Source organism: Drosophila miranda, chromosome 3, assembly GCF_003369915.1.
Source record: "Drosophila miranda strain MSH22 chromosome 3, D.miranda_PacBio2.1, whole genome shotgun sequence".
Taxonomy (NCBI): Eukaryota; Metazoa; Arthropoda; class Insecta; order Diptera; family Drosophilidae; genus Drosophila; species Drosophila miranda.
Genome location: NC_046676.1, coordinates 11,607,564 through 11,628,673, shown reverse-complemented (window position 1 = coordinate 11,628,673; position 21,110 = coordinate 11,607,564). Strand labels below are relative to the sequence as shown.

The 21,110-nt window shown below is 48.5% G+C and overlaps 7 protein-coding genes across 12 annotated transcripts; 4 read left to right on the top strand and 3 right to left on the bottom strand.

The window, feature by feature from the left end:
• Positions 1–728: 728 nt before the first annotated feature.
• Positions 729–9,388, bottom strand: LOC108158564 (protein sax-3). 5 transcript variants are annotated; one of them, XM_017290994.2, is made up of 18 exons: positions 9,285–9,388; positions 8,078–8,332; positions 7,878–7,999; positions 7,615–7,795; positions 7,421–7,539; positions 6,890–7,343; positions 6,343–6,822; positions 6,198–6,280; positions 5,978–6,138; positions 5,796–5,877; positions 5,563–5,733; positions 5,408–5,500; positions 5,144–5,342; positions 4,812–5,086; positions 4,453–4,753; positions 4,162–4,388; positions 3,771–4,102; positions 729–3,705 (listed from the first exon to the last, which is right to left on the bottom strand). In XM_017290994.2, exons 2-18 carry the CDS (start codon positions 8,235–8,237, stop codon positions 2,949–2,951), a joined length of 4,197 nt encoding a protein of 1,398 aa, XP_017146483.1. In that variant the 5' UTR covers positions 8,238–8,332; positions 9,285–9,388; the 3' UTR covers positions 729–2,948. The 5 variants fall into 5 exon arrangements, with proteins under 5 accessions (XP_017146483.1, XP_017146482.1, XP_017146485.1 ...); XM_017290993.2 differs by lacking the exon at positions 9,285–9,388 and adding an exon at positions 8,507–9,261; XM_017290996.2 differs by lacking the exon at positions 9,285–9,388 and adding an exon at positions 8,507–9,261 and having other exon boundaries at positions 729–3,681.
• Positions 9,389–9,962: 574 nt separating this feature from the next.
• LOC108158567 (dynein regulatory complex subunit 2) lies at positions 9,963–13,150 on the bottom strand. The gene is made up of 5 exons (XM_033391101.1): positions 12,938–13,150; positions 12,611–12,863; positions 12,327–12,550; positions 10,937–11,500; positions 9,963–10,883 (listed from the first exon to the last, which is right to left on the bottom strand). The coding sequence occupies exons 1-5, from the start codon at positions 13,076–13,078 to the stop codon at positions 10,455–10,457; spliced, it is 1,611 nt and encodes a 536-aa protein (XP_033246992.1). The 5' UTR covers positions 13,079–13,150; the 3' UTR covers positions 9,963–10,454.
• LOC108158568 (odorant-binding protein 59a) lies at positions 11,534–12,616 on the top strand. Its single transcript, XM_017291003.2, has 2 exons — positions 11,534–12,016; positions 12,072–12,616. The coding sequence occupies exons 1-2, from the start codon at positions 11,534–11,536 to the stop codon at positions 12,312–12,314; spliced, it is 726 nt and encodes a 241-aa protein (XP_017146492.1). The 3' UTR covers positions 12,315–12,616.
• LOC108158570 (general odorant-binding protein 68) lies at positions 13,086–14,383 on the top strand. Its single transcript, XM_017291005.2, has 3 exons — positions 13,086–13,432; positions 13,485–13,839; positions 13,901–14,383. Exons 1-3 carry the CDS (start codon positions 13,385–13,387, stop codon positions 14,110–14,112), a joined length of 615 nt encoding a protein of 204 aa, XP_017146494.1. The 5' UTR covers positions 13,086–13,384; the 3' UTR covers positions 14,113–14,383.
• A 65-nt stretch (positions 14,384–14,448) lies between these two features.
• Positions 14,449–15,340, bottom strand: LOC108158571. Its single transcript, XM_017291007.2, has 3 exons — positions 15,194–15,340; positions 14,792–15,140; positions 14,449–14,733 (listed from the first exon to the last, which is right to left on the bottom strand). Exons 1-3 carry the CDS (start codon positions 15,233–15,235, stop codon positions 14,525–14,527), a joined length of 600 nt encoding a protein of 199 aa, XP_017146496.1. The 5' UTR covers positions 15,236–15,340; the 3' UTR covers positions 14,449–14,524.
• A 112-nt stretch (positions 15,341–15,452) lies between these two features.
• LOC108158569 lies at positions 15,453–16,337 on the top strand. Its single transcript, XM_017291004.2, has 3 exons — positions 15,453–15,630; positions 15,689–15,817; positions 15,874–16,337. Exons 1-3 carry the CDS (start codon positions 15,490–15,492, stop codon positions 16,270–16,272), a joined length of 669 nt encoding a protein of 222 aa, XP_017146493.1. The 5' UTR covers positions 15,453–15,489; the 3' UTR covers positions 16,273–16,337.
• Positions 16,338–16,351: 14 nt separating this feature from the next.
• On the top strand, positions 16,352–21,093 carry LOC108158565 (cilia- and flagella-associated protein 61). Of its 2 annotated transcripts, XM_017290999.2 has the most exons (14): positions 16,352–16,639; positions 16,703–17,017; positions 17,071–17,373; positions 17,434–17,541; positions 17,602–17,732; positions 17,798–18,081; positions 18,149–18,718; positions 18,771–19,054; positions 19,110–19,346; positions 19,403–19,986; positions 20,049–20,212; positions 20,277–20,528; positions 20,581–20,790; positions 20,853–21,093. In XM_017290999.2, the coding sequence occupies exons 1-14, from the start codon at positions 16,374–16,376 to the stop codon at positions 21,072–21,074; spliced, it is 3,930 nt and encodes a 1,309-aa protein (XP_017146488.1). In that variant the 5' UTR covers positions 16,352–16,373; the 3' UTR covers positions 21,075–21,093. The 2 variants fall into 2 exon arrangements, with proteins under 2 accessions (XP_017146488.1, XP_017146489.1); XM_017291000.2 differs by lacking the exons at positions 20,581–20,790; positions 20,853–21,093 and having other exon boundaries at positions 20,049–20,138; positions 20,277–20,406.
• The last annotated feature ends 17 nt before the right edge of the window (positions 21,094–21,110 follow it).

Sequence of the window (21,110 nt, the reverse complement as noted above, 5' to 3'; positions counted from 1 at the left end):
GGTGTGAGCAAGTTGGTGGCGTTGTGAGTGAACGCCGAGACGGCAAGCATCAACAGCGGCGTCAAGCTGTGACAGATTTGTTACAGAACATCACATAATTTGCCGGTGATGGCAATCTGCTCACGCACCGCAGATATTGTTGCACAGCGGGCCAAAGAAAGTGTCTCAAGTTAACCCGCAGATCATTGGAACGAATCTGTTTTGGGCTGGCAAACTCCGAGAATCGCCAGAACGAAACAATAAATGCACAGACTATAATCCCTATCGGCAGAAAGAGAACTTTATCGATCACTTAACTGATCTTCTGCAGGACATAGAGTGAGCAGACACTTCAGAATACTCATTCCAGGCACCTAATCTTGTCTTCCATCTTTGGGTGTGTCCTACAGCTCAGCCTTAGTGGAAACGAAAATACCACAAAGAGAGACAGTTCCTTTGGGACTTGACACTTGTTCAGCTCTCGGAATATCCTCCACTTCAACGCTCTCATGACAATCAGAGTGCTGCGGAAAAACTGTAAATTGAAACCGGATTGAGAGGTCCGTCGACCCTGGAGGGTTGTCATCTCAAGTGCAAAGTTCCGCTGCAGCTCAAGGAGATTTCTGGCGAAGTCGACATCCGTTAGAGAGCAGAATTTGGGCAGACATAGATCAAAATTAAGTCGCCTTCCAGGAACTAGTATTGCTGTAAGTACAAAAAGTTCTAAAAACTAAATATATATCCCCATATATGTATATGTAAAATGTTCCTTTAATTTTTATGTAATTTTAAATGCTATATGTATATATCTAGATATACTCGTATTTATATGGTAAGTATATTTCAGTTGTGTGTGTTTTTCATTTAGAAGAGTTCGTTTATGGCAGTACGCAGTAAAATTAAATGTCGCTTTCGCTTCGACTTCGATTTCTGATGAGGGTTACGTTCGTTCTTAAAATTCGTTTACGCTATGACTTTAAAATACTCTAGAATCTAGATGCTAATTATTAAAACCCAGACCCAACTATGCTTCGTCTCTAAATATGGCTACGGAAGGGCAGTACAACTCAAAGCAAGTTGGATTCGATATAACGTATAGGAGTATTTGTATATATGTATATAATATATATGTACATGCCTCGCCGATCCTGGCCGGCTAGCAAGGAAGTGGATTTGTGTGGGGTGTGTATGCTATAGCATATTTTGATTTGATTTGATACATGCGCGGTTCTAGGTGCTATATGATCTCTATATACGTACGTATAGCTATAAGTAATGCATATGTGTGTGTGTGTGTGTGTGTGTGTGTAGTATTGTTTAAACGTTTCGTTGACTCAAGTCCAAATGGATATCCGTCATATCCAATTCCACTCGGCTCTAAACACTTTTCCGTCAGCCCTAACCATCCCGCCCTATTCCGATCGCCATTCAGCTCACGCGTTTAGGTTCTTCGAAAAGTGTTTGGGCCTCTCCGGCTAGCCGAAGTCTCTGAGCATTTCTCTTGGCTTCGATGGTTTCGATTTGATGATTTTCGTATTATCCATTTTGCATTTCAAATGTGGTACGTGTCTAAGTTCTAAATTATGCTATATATTCTCCCAAAAACCTCCCAAAACCTCACCAACGTCTATCAATCTGTCTGTTCGTATGCGTGCGGGTTTTCCAACAAACATTTCTCGTTGTTCGAACGAAATAAACGAAAAACTCAAATCGAAATCAAAAAGGCATACATAACTAAAAAAAAAATGGGTTTAAAATACTATAATGGGGGTATATCACAGGTACATTTTAGACTTTTACTTTTTTCAAAATGCAAGATTGTAGAAAATGTATGTCGTGGAGGGGATCTGCACAGCGGACACTGGACAACGTAACGGAAAACTGGGGAGTAGCTCGGTTAGCCGTGTGCAGGTCCTAAACTTGGCTAAATGCTATGTAAGTAGTCGTGTAGTCGTGTGTATGTAGTTCAGTATGTATATATGTATATCTATATGTATATTCACTGGGTCACAAGTCACCACCGCATTTGTGAAGTATATTATATTTTTCTTTTTATAGAAAAGCACTAACCATTAAACATTGCAACTGCCGTCTCACTTGTCTCCCTCGTCACTCCTTAGTTCTCCTCCGTCATTCCTCATCACAAGTCCGAGGCGGAGACAAGTATTCGATTGTGATCGTAGATATGAAAGAGTTTTGAATACAAGTACATACTATATTGTAGTCAGTATCGTTAACGTATTCGTATCAAGCCTATGACTAGGACCAAAAACATGCTGTACATATGTATATCTAATCATATGCACTCTGGTTCTAACTACATACTCGAGTCCTTGCTCAGTTTACTCAGTGTACTTTCTATGGCCTGATCTGTTTAAATTGCTCAATAAGTTCTCTTGAGTACGTATTTCTTGAAGATCTGTTCACACTGAGTTGGGCTCTGAACTCTATATTGAAGGATAGCCCATGCGCTTATCCCTATCTGAAGCAATATCTATCGTACAGCACTCGTATCTATCTCTTAAGTACTTTATGTTTTTCATGAGGGAAATTTTTGGGTGCTAGGAGGGGGGCGATGCTGGGGAGCATTGTGCTTGTCTATGAATGTCTAGGCTGTATGGATGTAGTAATGGAAAATTCGTAATTGCTAAAGCTGCACAATGCCCCCATGATTGTGGTTGTATATGATGAGTGCGTGTGTCTGTTGTGGCAGTCGTACGTATTTGATTCCATGGTTCGTAGTCGTATTCGATATTAGTGGGAAATTATGGCGCAGAAACTTTGAGTTTGTCCAAGCGGCTTTCCCCAGGCTCGAGGACTGGGGCCTAACCGCTGGCTAAGTTCGATATGAATGAAAAGTTAGACTAGATGCTATTTAATACTAAACCACCATCGGGGAATGGCTCTGCCTCGACACACCGTCTCCCCATGATGACTCGTTGGGAAGGAAGGCGTCAGCTAGTTCCGCTTTAAGTATTCTTAGCAGTCATGTGGCGGGGAGCCGGCTCGCCTGCCTCGGCGTACAGACAGGAGCCCTCGCTGCAGGAGCAGGTGTCGCCCTCCCGGGAGCTATTGCAGCAGTCGCTGGTGTATGTGCGCTCGCGCAACTCGTAGTCTACCAGCATGTTCTCGTTCTCGCTCTCTAGGCAGGGCTGCACCAGTTGGGTGTTGGCGTGACGACGGTGGCCAGAGCGCTTGCCACTGGTGTGATCCTCCGCATGCAGCTGCCGCTTATGGCTGTGCGAGGCTCGGGAGTGGTCCGAGCACTCGGAGGAGCACTGGTAGATCTGGTGACTGGAGGTTGTCGGCTGCATTGGATGTCCCTGTGGATGAGGTACAACCGGCTGGTACCAGCCTTCAGGAGCCGGAGCCGGCGGCGGTGGCTGCATGGGCGAGGCCAGGGCATCATAGCTGTTGCAGGATCGATTCTGGGCGCAGCGTGATGCATTCAGGCCCGCCTGGTACTCGCTGGCAGCATGGCGATGAGTGGGGAACTGAATATGCGTGGGGGGACCTCCGCCAGGTGACGCGGTGGCAAAATAGGCCGGCAGCTGGGGCGGGTGCTGGTTGGTGGGCGTGATCTGGTAACGATTCTGCGAGCCGCCCACAGATGACAGGGGATTGCTGTATACGTTCTCTGGTGGACAGCCGGGTGCGTATTGTGGAGAAACGCCCCAGGCTGAGAAACCACCGGAAGAGCTGCTGTGAATGGAGGCGTTCAGGATGCTGCATTAAAGGGGAATGTCTGGGTGAGGAGTGATCCATTTTATGGCTGGTCATGCGGCTCTTACCTTTGGTTTGTGGAAATGCCAGAGCCTCCGCTCTTGGAGCTCTTACGCGAGGACTCCGGCGAGCCCTGAGCGTAGCCATAGGTGGATGATGGTGGCGGGTGCTCCGGCGGTGGTGGCAAGAACTCGGACCAGTTAATGGTCTCCACTGGATATTGCAGATAGTTCGATTTTGCAACGGGAGCAACCGCTCCCTGTCCAGCAAAGGCATCCGAATAGGGGGAATGTGTGCCCGAGTCCTTGTCGGTACTCAGGGAAGTGGGTTTGGTGCAGGTCTCACCCGAAGCGGTGCCAATGATCATTGTGGTAGCATAGGGAGTGGGATTATCGGGGCTCTGGCAAAGAATGCAAACGGATTAGATGGTCAATCTTCAATATCTAAGATCGAACTCACCTTGCGGCAGTTGTAGAACGTGGTTAGGTTGCGGGTATCCACTTCGGCATAGTCGGTTCCTCCATCGGAGTTGTTATAGTTGGACTGGCTGCTGTTGACATGGGACAGCAGCTTGGACTCGCTCAGTCCCGAGTCCTTATCAGTGTCGGTCGGACGCCAGTTGCGATCAATCCACAAACTTTCCTTGCTGTTGATATTCAGGGCAGTGATTTCGTTGTCGCTCACAACTGCAAGTGGAGGGAAATGTGAATGAGAGGAGGCTGCAATCAGAAGTCTATCCATTTCACTTACCACTTAGGTGGCCCAGATCCTTGGTCATCTGATGTCTCCGCTTGAAGTAAACCATGGCTATGGCAGCGGAAATGACCACTCCTAACAGTATGATGACAATCACAACCATTAGCCAGATCCCAGGCAGATAGTCCGAGGACGTCCTGTGTGTGGTGGGATGGGTGTCGCTATTGGGATGAATATCACCCATTCCGTTTTGGTAGGTTAAGTCCTGACCCTCCTGATGTCGGCCATCGTGAGTCCCGCTTGGATGAGCCCGCGGTGGGTGCACATGGTGTGTAGGATCCATGAAGAGAGAGATCTGAGAAAACACGAGATTAGGAGAAGAATCCAACTCTGAGAGCAATGTTTTCACTTACCGGCTTGGAGTAGGGCCCATCGCCTGCCTTGGTAAAGCAGTTCAGACGCACACTGTAGACGGCTCCGGTGGTGAGATTGTTCAGCAGCACCGATGTGGTGGTGGAATTGAGCGTCATGTTGGCCAGCACCTTCATGGTGTTGCCCGCGCTCACCTCGATTTTGTAGCCATACAGATTGCCATTATGGTGCTGGGCAGGGGGCGGCGTCCATCGTACCCATCCAGCTGTTTGGTTATACATCCCGATTTGTATATTATCTGGCGGAGCAGAGGGAACTAAGGGAAAGAGCGAAAAAATTAGTGAGAGCTTGATCGTTGAATGGGAAAGCTTACCATCTTCGTAGGTGAGGGCCACCTTCGAGTTGCTGGGCTGTCCTTCGATTGTCTCAAAGAAGGGCGTCAGGAAAAACTCGTATTTGGTGTACTTCCTTAGATTCCCCACCACAAACGACTCGACCGAGGCATCCATGACAGTTAAGGAGTGGTACTGCGCCGAGTGCGAATTTGTATCCCTGTAGTGAATGCGCAGGCCCTGAAAATAGATCGGAAAGAAGAATTAGCTGAGTTATACACCACACAATAGTATATAGCACATACCTCCACATATTTCTCATCCGCGCTCACATGCAGCATCCAATCGAGACGCACGGCACTGGCATTGATGGCCGAGGCATCTATCAGCTCCACAGACTGCATATGAAATAAAGAGTTAGTCGGAGTTTTAAATCCTTAACGGAACCTCTAAAACTTACCTTTCTAGTGAGCAGATTTCGAGCTGCCGACAAGTCATTGGCCGAAGCTGCATCGAAGTCTTCGCCAATAGTTTTGATGGCATTCGATAGGCCTGAGGGTACAGACACCCCTTGGGAGTTTTCCGCCCTCACCAGGAAGACATACGAAGTGGCGGGCGTCAAATCGGATATCTGCAGAGGAAAAATTCAGGTTTTAGTCATCGAAAGGAGTTTTGATTTAAGGGAAAACATACAGTGACTTGAGTATCGGCCACACGATGAGCAGCCACAATCCAACCAGTTTGCAGATCCGGACTAAAGTACTCTACAGTGTAGCTGTGTGTGAGAGAGAGAGAGAGAGAGAGCGAGAGAAAGAGAGAGACAGAGAGACACTTTTATAAAGAATCCACACTGGAATAATCTGCTAAAATCTTACCCAATAATCGGCCCCACGGCGCCTGGCTTCTCTTGGCTCTTGGCCCAACGCAGGGAGATACTACTGCGACTGGCATTCAGTACTTTGGGTGTGCCAGGTGGAGCCGGATACGTGCTGGGATCAGCAGCGCGATGCATTGAAGTTGCGCCCGACTTTTCAACCTAGCAAATGAAATCAATTGTGTGTCAGGTGCAAGGGCAACTTTCAAGCTTAAACTCACTGTAAGCGTTGCTGACCAGGAGGTCTCGCCACGTTCCGAGGAGGCAGTGCATGTATAGAGACCAGTGTCGCTCAGTTGCAGATCTGCAAGGATCGAAGATACTTTATTTATATCTCTTAGAATGGGGATAGCGACTATCACTCACCATCGACTCTAAGAGAGCTGCCCTGGATGATGCTGTGCCGATTGCCTGGCTGCACGGCATACCCGTTGTGGAACCATTTAATGCGGGGATTGGGAGTGCCAGTGGCACGGCAGGGCAGTGTCGCCACAGCTCCTTTGGGCAACGTCTGATTGGTGGGCCCTATTTGGATGATGGGCGGCGGACGCTCGTCTACCGAGCTGACCTGAAGGAAGATGCGCACTGTGGAGGAGTCTACTACACTGAATGCTGAGCAAACGTAAAAGCCTTCGTCATCCTGCTGAACATCGCTGATCTGGAGCGTTCCTTCCGACGAGACCTGCTGCCGGCCGTGAGAGCTGTTCGGGAACATCAGCGTGGACACGCCTTCTTTGGTCCAGAACACAGAAGGCGGAGGGTTGCCAGAGGCCATGCAAGGAAACTGGACAGCTCCATTGAGGCCCACTTTCTTGTTGCTGGGCTTTCTGGTAAAGTTTGGAGGAGCTAATGGATCGAAGGAAACCATAGATAAAAGAGGTTTTTTGACCCAATGAACAGATTTAAATCCTACCGTGCACGGTGAGCGATGCTCTGGCGCTGATCTGACCCACATTGTTGTGCGCCTCGCAGACATAGGTACCCTCATCACTAGGCGTAATGTTGCTGAGCTCCAGGCTCTTCTCGTCGTGCAGGATTCGGGCCCGAGACACGGGTATGTTTCCCTCCTCCTTCTTCCAGAGGACCTTTGGCGGCGGATCGCCGCCCACGGAGCAGTGGAAGGTGGCTGTCTGGCCGTACAGCATCACCTGATCCTTGGGCTCTTTCATGAAGTATGGCTTGACCTGTACAATCAGCTTCGCGTAGCTGGACTCCCGGGTGCCAACCAGATTTTGGGCAATGCACTTGTAGTTGCCCTCATCGATGGGCTCCACATTACTGATTAGCAGATTACCACCATCAACAATCCTCACGCGAGAGCTGGCGCCAAACGACATGGCTTTCAGGTCATCCAAGGGGACGCCATCCTATGTGAGCAGAGAAAGGGGAGCGGATTAATATATGAATTGCTGGCTGATTTAAGTGATTGTCGTCTGGGTCTTACCTTCATCCAAATGAGAGTTGGCTCTGGAATGCCTTTGGGCGGCCCACACTCGAGCAGAGCTGTCTCGCCTTTGGCCACGCGCGTGTCTTTGGGTTCCACGCGAAAATCGTCGCGCAGCACTGGCAGAAAAAAGAGCACAAGCACAAGAGATTAGTGTGTGGGCAGACAAGTTGTCGAGAGTTGATTGGACCTACCAGCTATTTGGAGCGAGGCATGTCGACTAACGGCCTGGCCCACACGGTTCTTGGCCACACACCAGTACTCGCCGCCGTCCTGCTCCTTCTTGCCCTGCATCGTGCGGTAGAAGAACAGGGCGCCATCCTTGAACTGGACGCGATGCGACTTCTTCTCATTCGTGCTGACGGGTTCGCCGTCCTAAGGAGGGAAAGCAAAAAAGGAGAAAGTTAAGAGAGAACTTAAAGCCACTGAATAGCGTGTCCGCTGCCATCCGTCCTACCTTGAACCACTCGATGGTGGGCTCGGGCTTGCCTTCCACCTTACAATTGAGTGTCGCTGGCTCATTCTTCTTCACCACCAAATCGGTGGGATGTTCGATAATGCGTGGCGACTGATATTGGGCTGCAATTGGAGGGGAATCCAAGAGATTTGTGAGCTGGAAATGAGGGAACTGGACTGGGCTTTCGCCCTCGAGTTTACCTCTGGCTGACGGCGGCGTCACCAGGCCGAGCAGCAGCAGAAGAAGTATCATCCTACTCCCCCTGCTGCCCCACAGGATTATTCTGGATGATGTTGGATGAGGAGAGTTAGTGCTCGTGCTCCAGGTGATGGCGATGCTGAGACGATGTGGTCGATGCATAGGATACGGTGACAGCGACAGTGCGTGGAGAGTACTTATATTGCGTAGTAGATGATGCGAGAACTGGCGACAACCATTTTAGTTGTGTGTGTAGCCTGCGATGCGAAACGCAATGTAGAGGAGTATGAAATGTGGGCAGCTGTTAGTTTGGCCAGGCTTAAAAGAGCACATTGGGGATACACATGGACATGGGAATGTTTGGTGGGTGTGCACGGAAGGCAGGCGTGGCGTGGCGTCGCAAAACCCCCTAAAGCATTACAAGGGTTTACCTTTCGATTCGTTTCGGTTTTTATCTTCCGAAATTATTCTTCGTCTGCTGCTCCAATTCCATTCACATTTCCCTGCCGAGATAAGCACTCACTCACTTACACAAAATACACACGCACAACCAATAAAACATACATATGTATGCATATGTACATGTATATACTCCTACCTACATATGTCTATGCTTTTCCATTAATTTTATTTCTGTATTTATCTCTCTCTTTGTGTTTATCTCTTAGGCGGCGTCAGACAGGCAGCGACGAAAATTTACAATCCAAATTCTGATTTGGAATTCGATTTCATTTGATTCCGATTCTCACACTTTCTTTATAACGTTTTATCGTTGCTTTTTTTCTATTTATTTTACGCTTTAGTTTTATTTTTCAGCTTTCCTGAATGATATTTATTTGTCGATTGGCCTCTCTTTCCGTTTTCATTGTCGCTTCTTTTTCGGGGTTGTTTCTCAGCTCGCGCACATTTTCCACATTTCCCGAACGAAATTTCTTTTGGGTAATTTTACAAGAACAAGAACATGCTGCCCCCCTCTCTCCTATTACAACAACTCTCCCCTCCTCCTATCACTGCTGGCTGTTCCCTCGTTCCCGTTCCATCCCGTTACAGCGTTGTTGTTGTATCTATAACAGTGTTGTATCTATAGCTCACACTCCCGTCTCCTCGGGCTGTAAAAAACTGCATCTGGAATTTACACCCCAACAGGGAGCCTTGCTGCAGATATTTTGTCCTCCTTGATGGGTCTCGCCACTAGTGCACTACACTTACTTTAACTTATTAGCCAGGAATTAACTTTTTCTGCCTTAATGACAATATCAATATATCAAGTCGCGTTTGTTGCTACATGCGTTTAAATGGCAACTACACATTGGCTACATAAAGGCAGGAAAAAAGAGGGTATGGACAATACACAACACGGCCCAGAAATTGCATGCAAGGTAAAATCCTACCCACTCTCTCAATATACTGTCCCACACGCGAGGTGAGGTTGGTACGAACCTTGTAATTTACCTTGGCTTTTTTTGCCTATTGTCCATACCCTTTTTTAGAGCCCATTCAAAACAACAGCTTATTTTTGCGTTGCATTAGTAGCGAAATATACAGTCTTATATTTAAATTAAACGGTATATTTACCGATTGAAAAACTAACTTGCCAGGAGTGAAATGTTATATGCAGGCGCATAAATTAAGATACGACATTATTTACTGATCTGGCAGCACAACGAACAATGCTATACACACTGTTGCCAAATCAGCTATTTTATAGCTAGTTCTGGCTCTTTTTAATTCGATTTCGGAAATACGGAATCTGTCTATTTAAAATATATAGTATTAAGCTACATATGTTTTCTATTTTCTTTTGGAAATTCAGCCACAAAAACAGATATCTTTTCTTCTAAAAAGTTGGCAGCACTTGCCAGAGTGTATAGAAAATGAAACTGCACCTTTTCACTGATCTGGCAGCTCGATTTATTTAGTTTTGAATTTGTAACAGCCTCTTCGTTGAGTTTGAATTTTGTATTGCAGAGCTTAGAAGTTTACAAAGCGCCTTGGGAAAATCCTCTTAATAGGACGACTTGTGCTTGAATGTGTCCCGAACCTGGGCTTTCCTCTGCTCCTCCAGTTTGTGGCTGTAATCCTGGAGCAATTTTTGCAGATAGGCGTTGCAAAAAGCCATATCATTCTTATTATAGCCCAAATAGGTATTCCGGCCTCTAATTGGATAGAAATCACGATAGTTCTTCACCGTTGTTTGGCGGTACTTTCCCAGGGGCACGGCCAGGTTCAACGTTCCATCCCGATAAAGGGCACACACGAGCTTCAGCCAGACCATGTCCATGTGCCCTCGTAGCGGCGTTTTAGCGCCAAAGCGTTTTGTAATATTCCAAATGGTATGCATGTTAGCCTAAAGAGAGAAAGTAATATTGACACAAATTTCTACGATGCCCTCTCAATCCTGGCCAACTCAGGTCGTCCCCTGGCTAGATTCCGGGATCGAACCGCGTTGGAGAAGTTCGCCTCAAAGGCGGCCACTCGGCCACGGCTGCGACGAGATATTGGGGGAGTGGGAGGGGGCGGGCGGCGGCCAGTGGGCAGGGCGCTCTTCACCTGCTTGGGCTGCAGCTGGAGACGCGTGACGCGATCCACAGACATGCTCTTGGGCCGTCTGGACAGGTAGTCGTGTATGTGGCTGTTGGAGCCATTGCCGATGTTCAGGTTGACCAGGTACTCCTGGAGTTCCGCCTTGAGCTGGCTATTGGACGCCTCCAACCTCTTTTTCTGCTGCTTGAGGCAGGCCACGTCCACGGACACATTGTTGACGCGACGCCAGAAGGTGTCCATTTGCGGCACCACTCCTATCTCAGCCTAGGGGAAGGCATATACGTATTAGGGGGCATTCCAATGATTTTAATTCGTACCTTGAGCAAGTCAGTAGATGCGTCGGATCGGTCCTCAACTTCACGAATCTCAATGATCTCCCGCGACAGCTCGGGAAGGAGGAACATCTTTTCGCGCTGCGTTTCCATTTTCGCACAGACCGCCGACAGCTGAACCAAGGTCTCGCCCTTCCCGACGATTCCCTGCAGGGTCTCCAGCGCATTGTAGCTCTCCACGGACATCAGCTTGAAGGTCTGGTGATCCCTGGCCACCTCCTGCTCCACACAGGTCCGCAGCTCTCTGAGGCGGTCGGTTAGCTGCTGCTTGATGGCCTGCCTCTGCTCCAGCTGGGCCTGTTGCTTAGTGTAGAACTCCTCCGAGACGAGCCGAAGGTTGGCCAACTGATCGATCAGGTGCTCAATGTCGTAGGTTTGTTGGCTGATCTGCAGGGCGGCCTCCTCGTCGCGCTGCTTCAGATCCACATATTCGGAGTAAAAGCCCTCGATGTGCTGGCAGTAGCCGGCGAGAACCGACTGGTAGTCCTGCCAGAGCTTCTCCAGCTTGGCCTCGCCACGGCTGGTGATCTGCTCCAGCTGCAGTTGCATCTGAAATCGGGCACGTAAACCGAGTCATAATTGATGGATGGCTGCCTCCATTGTGTGTCAGTCAGGGCAACAATTAGGGTGTCATTCCACAGTGCTATATATAAGGCTGGGCTGCTGTTCGTGCATTCAGTTTCCACAATGATCTGGCTGATCTTATTCTGCCTCTGCTGCTGCTCTGTGGAGGGCCTCAAGTGCCGCGCCCAGGAGGGCTACGGCGAGGCGGAGTTAAAAAGGGTTGTCCGCAGCTGCATGCACCGCAGTGGCAACGACAACGGCAACGGCAACAACAACGGCAACAACAACGGCAACAACAACGGAAATGCACCGGACGACAACGAGGACAACCGAGGTTATGGGAGGAAGGTAAATCGATACGACTATGGCCAGGAACAGGACGGTAGAACTAACAATGGCTATAGGTGGCAACGCAGCCTGAAGCAGACGGAGAACAGAAACAGCTCGGAGAGCGAGGGAGGTCAGTGTGTGGCCCAGTGTTTCTTCGAGGAGATGAATATGGTAGGTGACAAAATACTGCATTTCAGCCCATTCATCCTGTCTGACTCCTCCGCAGGCGGACGGGAATGGCCTGCCCGATCGGCGCAAAGTCAGCTATATACTGACCAAGGATCTCCGCGATCGGGAGCTGCGCAACTTCTTCATGGATACGGTGCAGCAGTGCTTCCGCTACCTGGAGAACAGTCGCAACAGGAACAATAAGTGCTCGCAGTCCAGGGATCTGATCAAGTGCATGTCGGAGTACGCAAAGGCCCAGTGCGACGACTGGGAAGAGTACGGCAGCCTGCTGTTTAATTAGAATGACACTTACACCGCTCTTAAGGTCCTCACACCGATCCAGGAATCGTTCGTGGCTGTCCTTGATCTCCCGATCGGTGGTCTCCTCCACCTGATAGAATACGCACTCCAATTCCAGCTGCTTCTGGGCGTGCATTTCCCGGAAGCCAGCCGAGTCCTGTTCCCATTCACCCAGAACCGCCTGCTTATCCTCCTCGTAGATATTCCGAAAGAACTCCAGCCTACTCCGGTGGATACCTAGATAAGATGGTTTAATAATCAGGGGTAAGGGTTTTGGGAAATACACACGAATCTCACCAATGATACCGCTTATATTCTCCATGTGGGATTGCTGAAGATTCGCGTACATATCCTCCGTGGAGCCGATGTGTGCTATGAGGCGCTGTATTACATTGTCCTTGCGCTTCAGAGCCTCCTTGAAGAAGGCCTCCACGTCGACGATTTCCCTTCGCAGCTCCTGAATCTTAACCTGCCTTAGAATGCTGCGCCACTCCTGATTGATTTTGGCCATGTTCAGCCGCCCGAAGGCATCCTCCCGCTTGAGTTTGTTCTACGGAAAGGGAACATGACTAGAGTTATTAGAGTCCTTCTGGTTCTAGCCATCACCTGAGTCCAGTACAGTACCTTCATGTACATCGCAATGAGCTGCATTTTCCGGCGCCTCGTCTCCTCTTCCGCGTCGGCTCGCATTTGGAGATAGCGGGCCCGCTCCTCCTCGGACATCTTGGCCAGCTTGTTGCCTTTTCCTTTACCCTTTTTGCCCATCGCAAATCGTTTTTCTTTTTAAATGATTGCCCAAATCGACTTATCAAATTTCAAAGGCCAATTTCTGACTAATAAGGCGAGCGACAGCCTCGCCCCGGAAAATTAATAATAAATTGCGTGACGGCGTCGCTATGACAGTGCCACGACCCCTCGTCGACTGTCGTCAGGTCTGTTGCCATAATAATGGGCCCGAAATCAAATTAATGTCGGAGCATTGTGGGGGCCATTAGGTCTGTCCATCAATGGGGAACGGTGGGCCGGTATAAAGTGCGCCCGGGCCAGCGAGGGGTTTCACAGTTTTCAAAAATGGTGAGGGCAACTTTTGTGATCTGCTTGGCTGTGGCCCAGCTCCTGGTGGGTAGCTAAAATCAGAATAGAGCTACTGATTGATTTTTCACTAATGTAGGGGAGACTGTCGGCAATTCGCGTCCATTGCCGGCATGTGGAGCGCATTCATGAGGACCACATCCACTACTGCTGCAAGCATCCCGACGGGCATGACGAGGTCACCGAGATGTGCGCCAAGCAGACAAGTTTCCGACTACCTTCCACCGAGGAAGAGGCCATGGAGGATGTCACCGTGGACCAGGCCATGGTGGGCACCTGCTGGGGCAAGTGCGTCTTCGATCACTACAAGCTGCTGGACAGCAACGACACCCTGGACATGATTGCCGTCCACACCCACTACAAGAAGTACCACAAAACGGATCCCGAGTACGAGACAGAAATGCTGAACGCATTCCAGAAATGCCACTCCAATAGTGAGTTCAATTTCGCGAAGAAGAAGCTCTTAATCCCACATGGATCCCACATCCTTTACAGCTGAGGATGCCGCATCGCAGTTTCTGTCTCTGCCCATTGTGAGGGCCTTCGGCACGGGGAAATTTTGCAAGCCCGCCTCCAGTGTGATCCTCTCTTGCGTGATATACAATTTCTTCCACAACTGCCCCCAGAGCCGTTGGTCGAATTCCACCGAATGCGAGGAGACGCGGGCCTTTGCCAAGAAGTGCAAAGATGTCCTAACCACCATGTGAGGAGGGGACTTTTAAGGAGTCTTCGAAAACACTTGAGAAAACATGCTTTTATGGGTACACAAATTGTCATTAAAGGATCATTGAAATATATAGATTGAAAGTTAAACATTAAAAGAGGATACATTCGATATCCGGAAGGTTTTTCCTATAACCTTATTTCCTTGATTTTAACAAAATTTATTTTCAAATTTAGTGCAATACAGAATACTGTTATAAAGCTAATCATATCAATATCTGTTCAATAAAAGCGGAGCTATCAAATAATCGATGTTTAGAGAATGGTCCTTGAAGTTTACCTTTAGAGGAATATTTGGGATAGAGATCATCTTCTACTGATTCTTAAGAAAAACACCCATAAATGTATTTAAAATTGAATAAGATACTTTTTTTATATTCTTTACTACATATTCTTTTAAAGAGTGGCCAAAGAATCATGACATTTCTTGCTGAACGCTAGAGTATCCTCACACTCCTTGGTCTTGGACCAACGATCGGCTGGGCAGTTGTGGAAGAACTGTCTGATCACGCAGGCCAATACCACACTCGACTTGGGCTCACAGAATTGATGGGACATCTGGCGGAAGATGGGCTTCGACAGGAACTTGGAGGTGTTTTCCTCACCTTGGATAACAGGGATGTGTCAAGATGATCAATTAAACATATGGTATATGGCACTTACTCTTGCCATGACAGTGGTCAAAGGCGCTGATCATTTCCTTGGCGTACTCCGAATCATCGGCAAACTTGGAGCTGAAGTAATTGCGCACCGCCTCCATGTCCAACTCTTCACCTTTCATGAAGTTCAGACTGCCAAAGACACACTTGCCAAAGCAGGTGCCTCGAATGGCCCGATCCGCTGTGATGTCCACCATTGCCTCTTCGGTCTGGCTGGGCAGCTGGAATCCCGTCTCCTTAGCGCACTTCTCGATTATGTCATTGTGTCCGTCGGGATGCTTGCAACAGTAGTGAATGTGCTCCTCGTTGATGGCCTCGGGATTTTCGCAGTCAATGCTAATGCCACTGGCGAACTGAAAAGCAAACTTAAGGACTCACAAATTAGGTTATACGATTATCCGCTTACCCAGATCAGGCAGGTGAAAGTCAATAGAACTATAGGCTTCATTGTTCTGCTTATACTGAAGTTATCTGCAGGTTCTGAATGCTTTTATAGAGGGTTGATAAATCGTCAGGAAATGGCGGTCCATCAAAATGTCTGTGAATGCGTTTCTACTCATTGTACTTGGGCCGATTTAAAGTCTCATTTGTTACATTTAATTAAGCAATCCAATTACGTGGCCAATTTAATATTGGAGGTAATTAGATCAGCGGATGTTATAAATTCCAACCGAACCTCAATGAGATTCCATTTAAAGAACGATGGTTAACCGCACGAGTTGTTCCTGGCTGCTGCCTCTTCTCTTGGTGGCCATGGTCGCGGGGCAGGATTCTGAAGAGTCTAGCAGCATCTCCAGCTCCAGCTCTGGCGAGGATCTAAGTGAGGAAAAGTGCGGCAAGGAGGTGATCTGTAGTGGGAAATATTTACAGGGATAATCATTAACATACCATCTATTAACAGCGGAACGGCTGCTGCTCGGAGCTCTACATCGGGGAGGAGGAGGAGCTGGTCAAATGCTTCACCATTCACTCATCCAAGCTGCCACCAGACGGCGACAGCGATGTCGGAAAAACCCTGCGCTTTCTCTCGGTTTGTATTTACAAGGATGTATAGATAGATAGTTTCCTGAACTGAATCTCTTTCAGTGTTTCGTAGAGTGCCTCTACAAGCAGAAGAAGTATATTGGAAAGAGTGACACGATCAATATGAAGATGGTGAAGCTGGATGCGGAGACCACATACGCGGATCGGCCCAAAGAGAAGGAGTACCACATCAACATGTTCGAGCATTGCCGCAAAGATGCTATGGGCATCTACAATATGCTGAAGGCGAGTCCCGGGGCCAAGGCCTTGCTCAAGAATGCTTGTCGGCCCTACCTCTTGATGGTGTTCCTCTGCCAGAGCGACTACCATCAGAAGCACGAGTGTCCGTACTTCCGCTGGGAGGGCACCGAAAAAGCAGGGACCAAGGACCAGTGCGAGGATGCCAAGGACAAGTGCTATCTCATCGATGGCATAGCACCACCCACGAAAAGCACGATCTGAAAATTGAAAGTTGTAATGTAGTTCGAATAAACGTAGGGACTTTCCCGTCACAACAGGTTACAACATAGTCGAATACACATTTATAGCGATACTGCTCCGAAATGGATTATCAAGTGCGTACAGCGGACATCTATGACTTGGATGCAATCGACACACTCATCCACTCGCCCACCGTCAAATGGTTCGGCAACATTCGCCCCAAATACGTGGAAAAGGCTAAGCTCTTCAAATGCTATCAGACCTACCGGATGGTGGTGCTCCATGGGGAGACATCCAGCATGATTGCCTATGCGGAGTTCCGCAACTATCCCTCGATCGATGCGCTACCCAGCGATTGCTGGCTAGAGTGGCTGTCCGTCAGATATTGGTAAATCCACGGATGAAACCCCACCGATTAACAACTGCTTATTTTAGACCTACTCCCCTGCAGCCTCACTATGCCCCTTAGTTTTTTGAACACGATGTTTTTTAACTTTTGTGTCTATAAGAGCGAGAATGACGACGCCATAGCCAGCATTCTGAGGGAACTTTTCTATAGGGAGAATAGGGTTTGGTTTCTCATCACAGTCAAGAATCCATCGATTGCCCAGCCCACCTACTATGTGGAGACGTTTGATGACTTGGAGAAGTATGCCGATGTCTACTATCCACGCGAGTTCTCCGTTGAGAACAACTTTAATACGCAGGAACTCTATATCGTCTATCGCTTTAAGCTATTGCGAAAGATCACCTACCGAAAGGCCTTGTAAGCTGCTACTTTTGCTTAAGGCCATCTTAATCAGAAGCTTGGTATTGCAGGCCCGAGGATAATGATGACATTGTGGCAATACACGAGTACGAATATCCAGAGATGCGTGAGGAGCTGGGAGACTTTTACATAGCCGAGGAGATACTGCGCACGGATAGTGGGAGGGAGAAGAGTTTTCTGATCGTGGCGGAGACCGAGAACGACTGCCAGGAGATCGAAACAGCCGTTTTCCTCTGGCTGTCGACAGACATCGACATCCGCTTCTATGTGACGAACTATGAGCTGGAATCCTTTGGCAATCTGGTCAAAACTATCGAGGGTCAGTCGGTCCATGTAGAGATGTTCAACGTTTCGTAAGTTTTCATCTTTAACAACAAAAAACAGTCTCCTGAACTTAGATACCCGGCCATTAGCTCTGTCCAGGCCAAGAACGGCGCCTGCCTGTTCACCTCAGATGCTCTTGACGATCTGTCTGCCATGACCATTCTGGGCGGCTTGCAAAAGAACGACAGTGGCCTAAGGTGCGCAAATTATTGACCTAGTCCTTTTAGCATATCCTAAAGATACGAGTATATCCGCAGCGTTTACAGTGGTGGAAAGGCGAAAGTCAGCTCCATACATGGCACAATTATTGAGGCTAACTACACAAGCGGATCGAATAGGTTCTTTATGCGTGAGAGCCTCTTTTCGAAAATGAAATACATCATTGGAAGTACGTCATCAATTGCTACTGAACGGAACATACACATATCTTTCTCCTTCGCTTTTTTCTTGCAGAACTTGCGAACTCCGAATACTACATTAGCAAAGAGCTAAAATCCATTAGTGTAGTTTACAGTGCCGGTATGCATCCACGGGGATCTGAGTTGGCCCTTGATGCGGCATCGAATGTGTTTGTCCTGAAGTACATTGCGGCGCGCAAGGATTTTCCGCTGGAACGCTTGTTCAACAGCGTGGTAGCCATGTTCTGTGCCTTTCCCGACCGCGACTACTGCATGATGCTGATCTCGAAGGAAACCAAGTCCATACGCAGCCACGTAGAGGTGCTCAAATACTTTATGGTTAGCCACAACCGTTGTCAACTCTTAAGCATAGATGAATATTTATATCTGCAACTTCCCGTTTCAGCCAGTTGCCTCTCGCCCCAGTGAGGTGGCTAATCCGGAAGAGGTCTACATCACCCATCGCAGCACAATATTCGGGGAGATAAGCTTGTATGAACTGCAGAAGGAGGACGTCGCTGTGATTCAAGCCCTGGCCGTCGGTCGCAGTGTGTCGGACTTGAAGTCGTACGGGAGCTCCGGCTCCTCAACAGGAAGCAGTTTCTCCTACACCTCCAAGGTCAATGAGAGCGCTGAGCTGAAGAACGAACTCGAAGTGATCACCGCCGTCATGAAGGATGTCCTGGAGAACGAGCTCAGTGAGTTCGCCGTCTATACCATTCGGTGCGGCAACTCGGCCAAGGCGGCCAGGGAGAATACCGCTATTGGATTCGTGGTGTTACGCCAGTTTCGGAACCACCATCATCTCCATTATCACTACCATCTGCCCAGGCACCAAAATTATCTGAATTTTTTGCGGGCCGAGATCATTTCGTTGCGGCTGCACCCCCTATTTATGATTAGTAGCGATCTGATATTTCGGGATCTGGCTATGAAAACGAGTTACCGGGATTATTACTTTGTTTCCGCGCCTAATGTAGGTACCCGACTTCAAGAGACTCCATGTCTACTTTAGAATTTACTCGCAGGGTCACCAGTTTACGAATGACCTGAAGAAGATGATGACAGTCGTCGAACCGAATCCCATGAAAAAGAGTCCGACCACATTCAGAGTCCCTAAGGAAGAGGATACTTTAAAGGAGAGACTGAATCTGACTGTGCATAATTTCTACCAGGATCACCTGATCATATATCGCCACAAATTGAACCCCACAAAATGGTTTGGCAATAGCGAGAGGCTCGTAGTTGTTGGCTTTACCGATGTGGCCAAGGCATTTCTGCGACAGCTGGTCTTCCAGTGGAACAGCAAGGAGTGAGTGGCATTGTAATGTCTTCTTTCGCATAACCTACCCAAAGTCTCCTCGTAGTCACCAGAATTCAGAGACGTACACCTGTTTGCCCCGCGTCCAGGTGACAGTGATCACCATGCCGGGAATTGTGGAGGCCGAGTTCGACGGCATATTCCAGTGCCCATATTGCTGCAATTCTGGCACCTGCTACTTGTCCTTCCAGAACGTCTCGTGCTACGTGAGAGATGTGACTAACCGCATCGATTTGCGCCACTGGGTGCACTTTGTACCGGGGAGGATTGATTTTATTAACAGGTTTGGAATCCGTTCCCTGTGTAGCATGTTATGGGTATTACGTTGAGTATTTGTAGGGAGAAGAAGTTCGTAAAACTGGAGAACAGCTGCGAGATCTATTACGACACATTGTTGCTGGCGTGCTATAAGGACTTTGCCATGAGGACGCTAAATTCGAGATCAGCGATGGCCAAGAATCTGCCATGCAACTTCGTGGAAATAAACTCGCGGCTCAAGAAGTTGTTGCTGTTCTACAAGGTCCGGGCGGTGCTGGAGGAGATGCCCCGCACATACAAGATACTCGTATACGGATCTAATCTGCAGACCTACGAATGCATTGCCTTTTTGACCAGCCACGGCGTAGAGCCTTCGCGCATCATGTTGGTCCAGCCACGTCGCATCACCGGCATAACTGCGGAGGAGAAGCTGAAGAATCCATACTGGGACAAGAACCTTCAGTACATCTTGGACGATATCCTCATTGACTCTGGGATAGAGCTAGTCGAAGACCATGACTTTGTACGCTGGGTGGAGGACGATTCATTCCACTTCATCATGGAAGTGGTCTTCGAGCACTTCCCCAGCAAAAAACAGACCTCCTTCGAATGCGATCTCTTCATAGCATTCGACGAGGGGCACATGGCACCTAGAAGGAAGAAGTGTGAGTACTCAATCTCAACGCAGACGACACTTAATCATTTCCTATCCATCCTTCTTCGTAAGTGCTGAAGCAATGTGGCATTCAGTTGCGCAAGGACGATATTTTAGTGAACGAGGACTTCCAGACCAACGACCCAAACATCTACGCAGTGGGTAAGTTCATCCAAATGAAGGGCGCACCCAACTACCAGTACAAGTACACCAGCGAAAGGGAGCTGGGCCGCAAGGTGGGAAAGTAATCTGATCTGTTTACTAGAGATTAGCCAAAGAGATTGATCCTCTTCCTTTTAGCTGATGCACATCCTGAATCTAACTCCAAAGCCGGATAACTTCGAATACAAGTACTCGGAGCCGCTGTTCTTTCAGGCACTGCTGCCACTCAACTATATCATTACAAAAGTGACAATGCCACGTCGCTACCTCGCCTCTCAGCTTCCCCCGGAGTTTGCTTGCAACCTCACCACCTATAAGGACAACACCTTTTGCCGGGTCTGCTTGGCACACACCATGCTAGTGGACGAGATTGTGGTGGTCAGCAATAAGGTATGACTGTGTCGCCTCGAATATGGATGACCTCTATTCCTCTCAATTTCAGGTCGCACACTTGGATTACCTGGAGCACTTTTGCGGAAGGCACGAGCTGCTGCTCAACAATTTGAAGGCTCGCTTCAGCGCCAAGACAATCGATTGTTTCCTGATGTTCTTCCAGGAGCCCTGGACGGAGCTGATTATGCACGAGAACTTCCAGGACTTGCAGGAGCAGAATCATGAGCTTCTGAGGCCAGTAGCCACCTCCAACCTAAATGTACGTATTCCGACAGCCGTGTTATCTGCGCCTTTCTGCTTACTTATGGACGAACCTTGTAGAAAGCGAACCGCAACCCCTTCATGGATGTGGCCGTGCTGGACTTTATAACGCTGAACAAGCGGTACTTGGAGCAAAAGCTTCTCAATTTCCTGCGAGAACACCGAAGGGACTTCCATCATCCGTTTGCATTGCCCGAGGACTTCCTGACTCCCGGTACAGCGGTATGGGACAGCGATCCTGAGACGGAGATAGAGATCGATGAAGTGACCATAGATATGTAGCTCAAACCGTCTATAACCAAGTAGTCTTTTTCCATG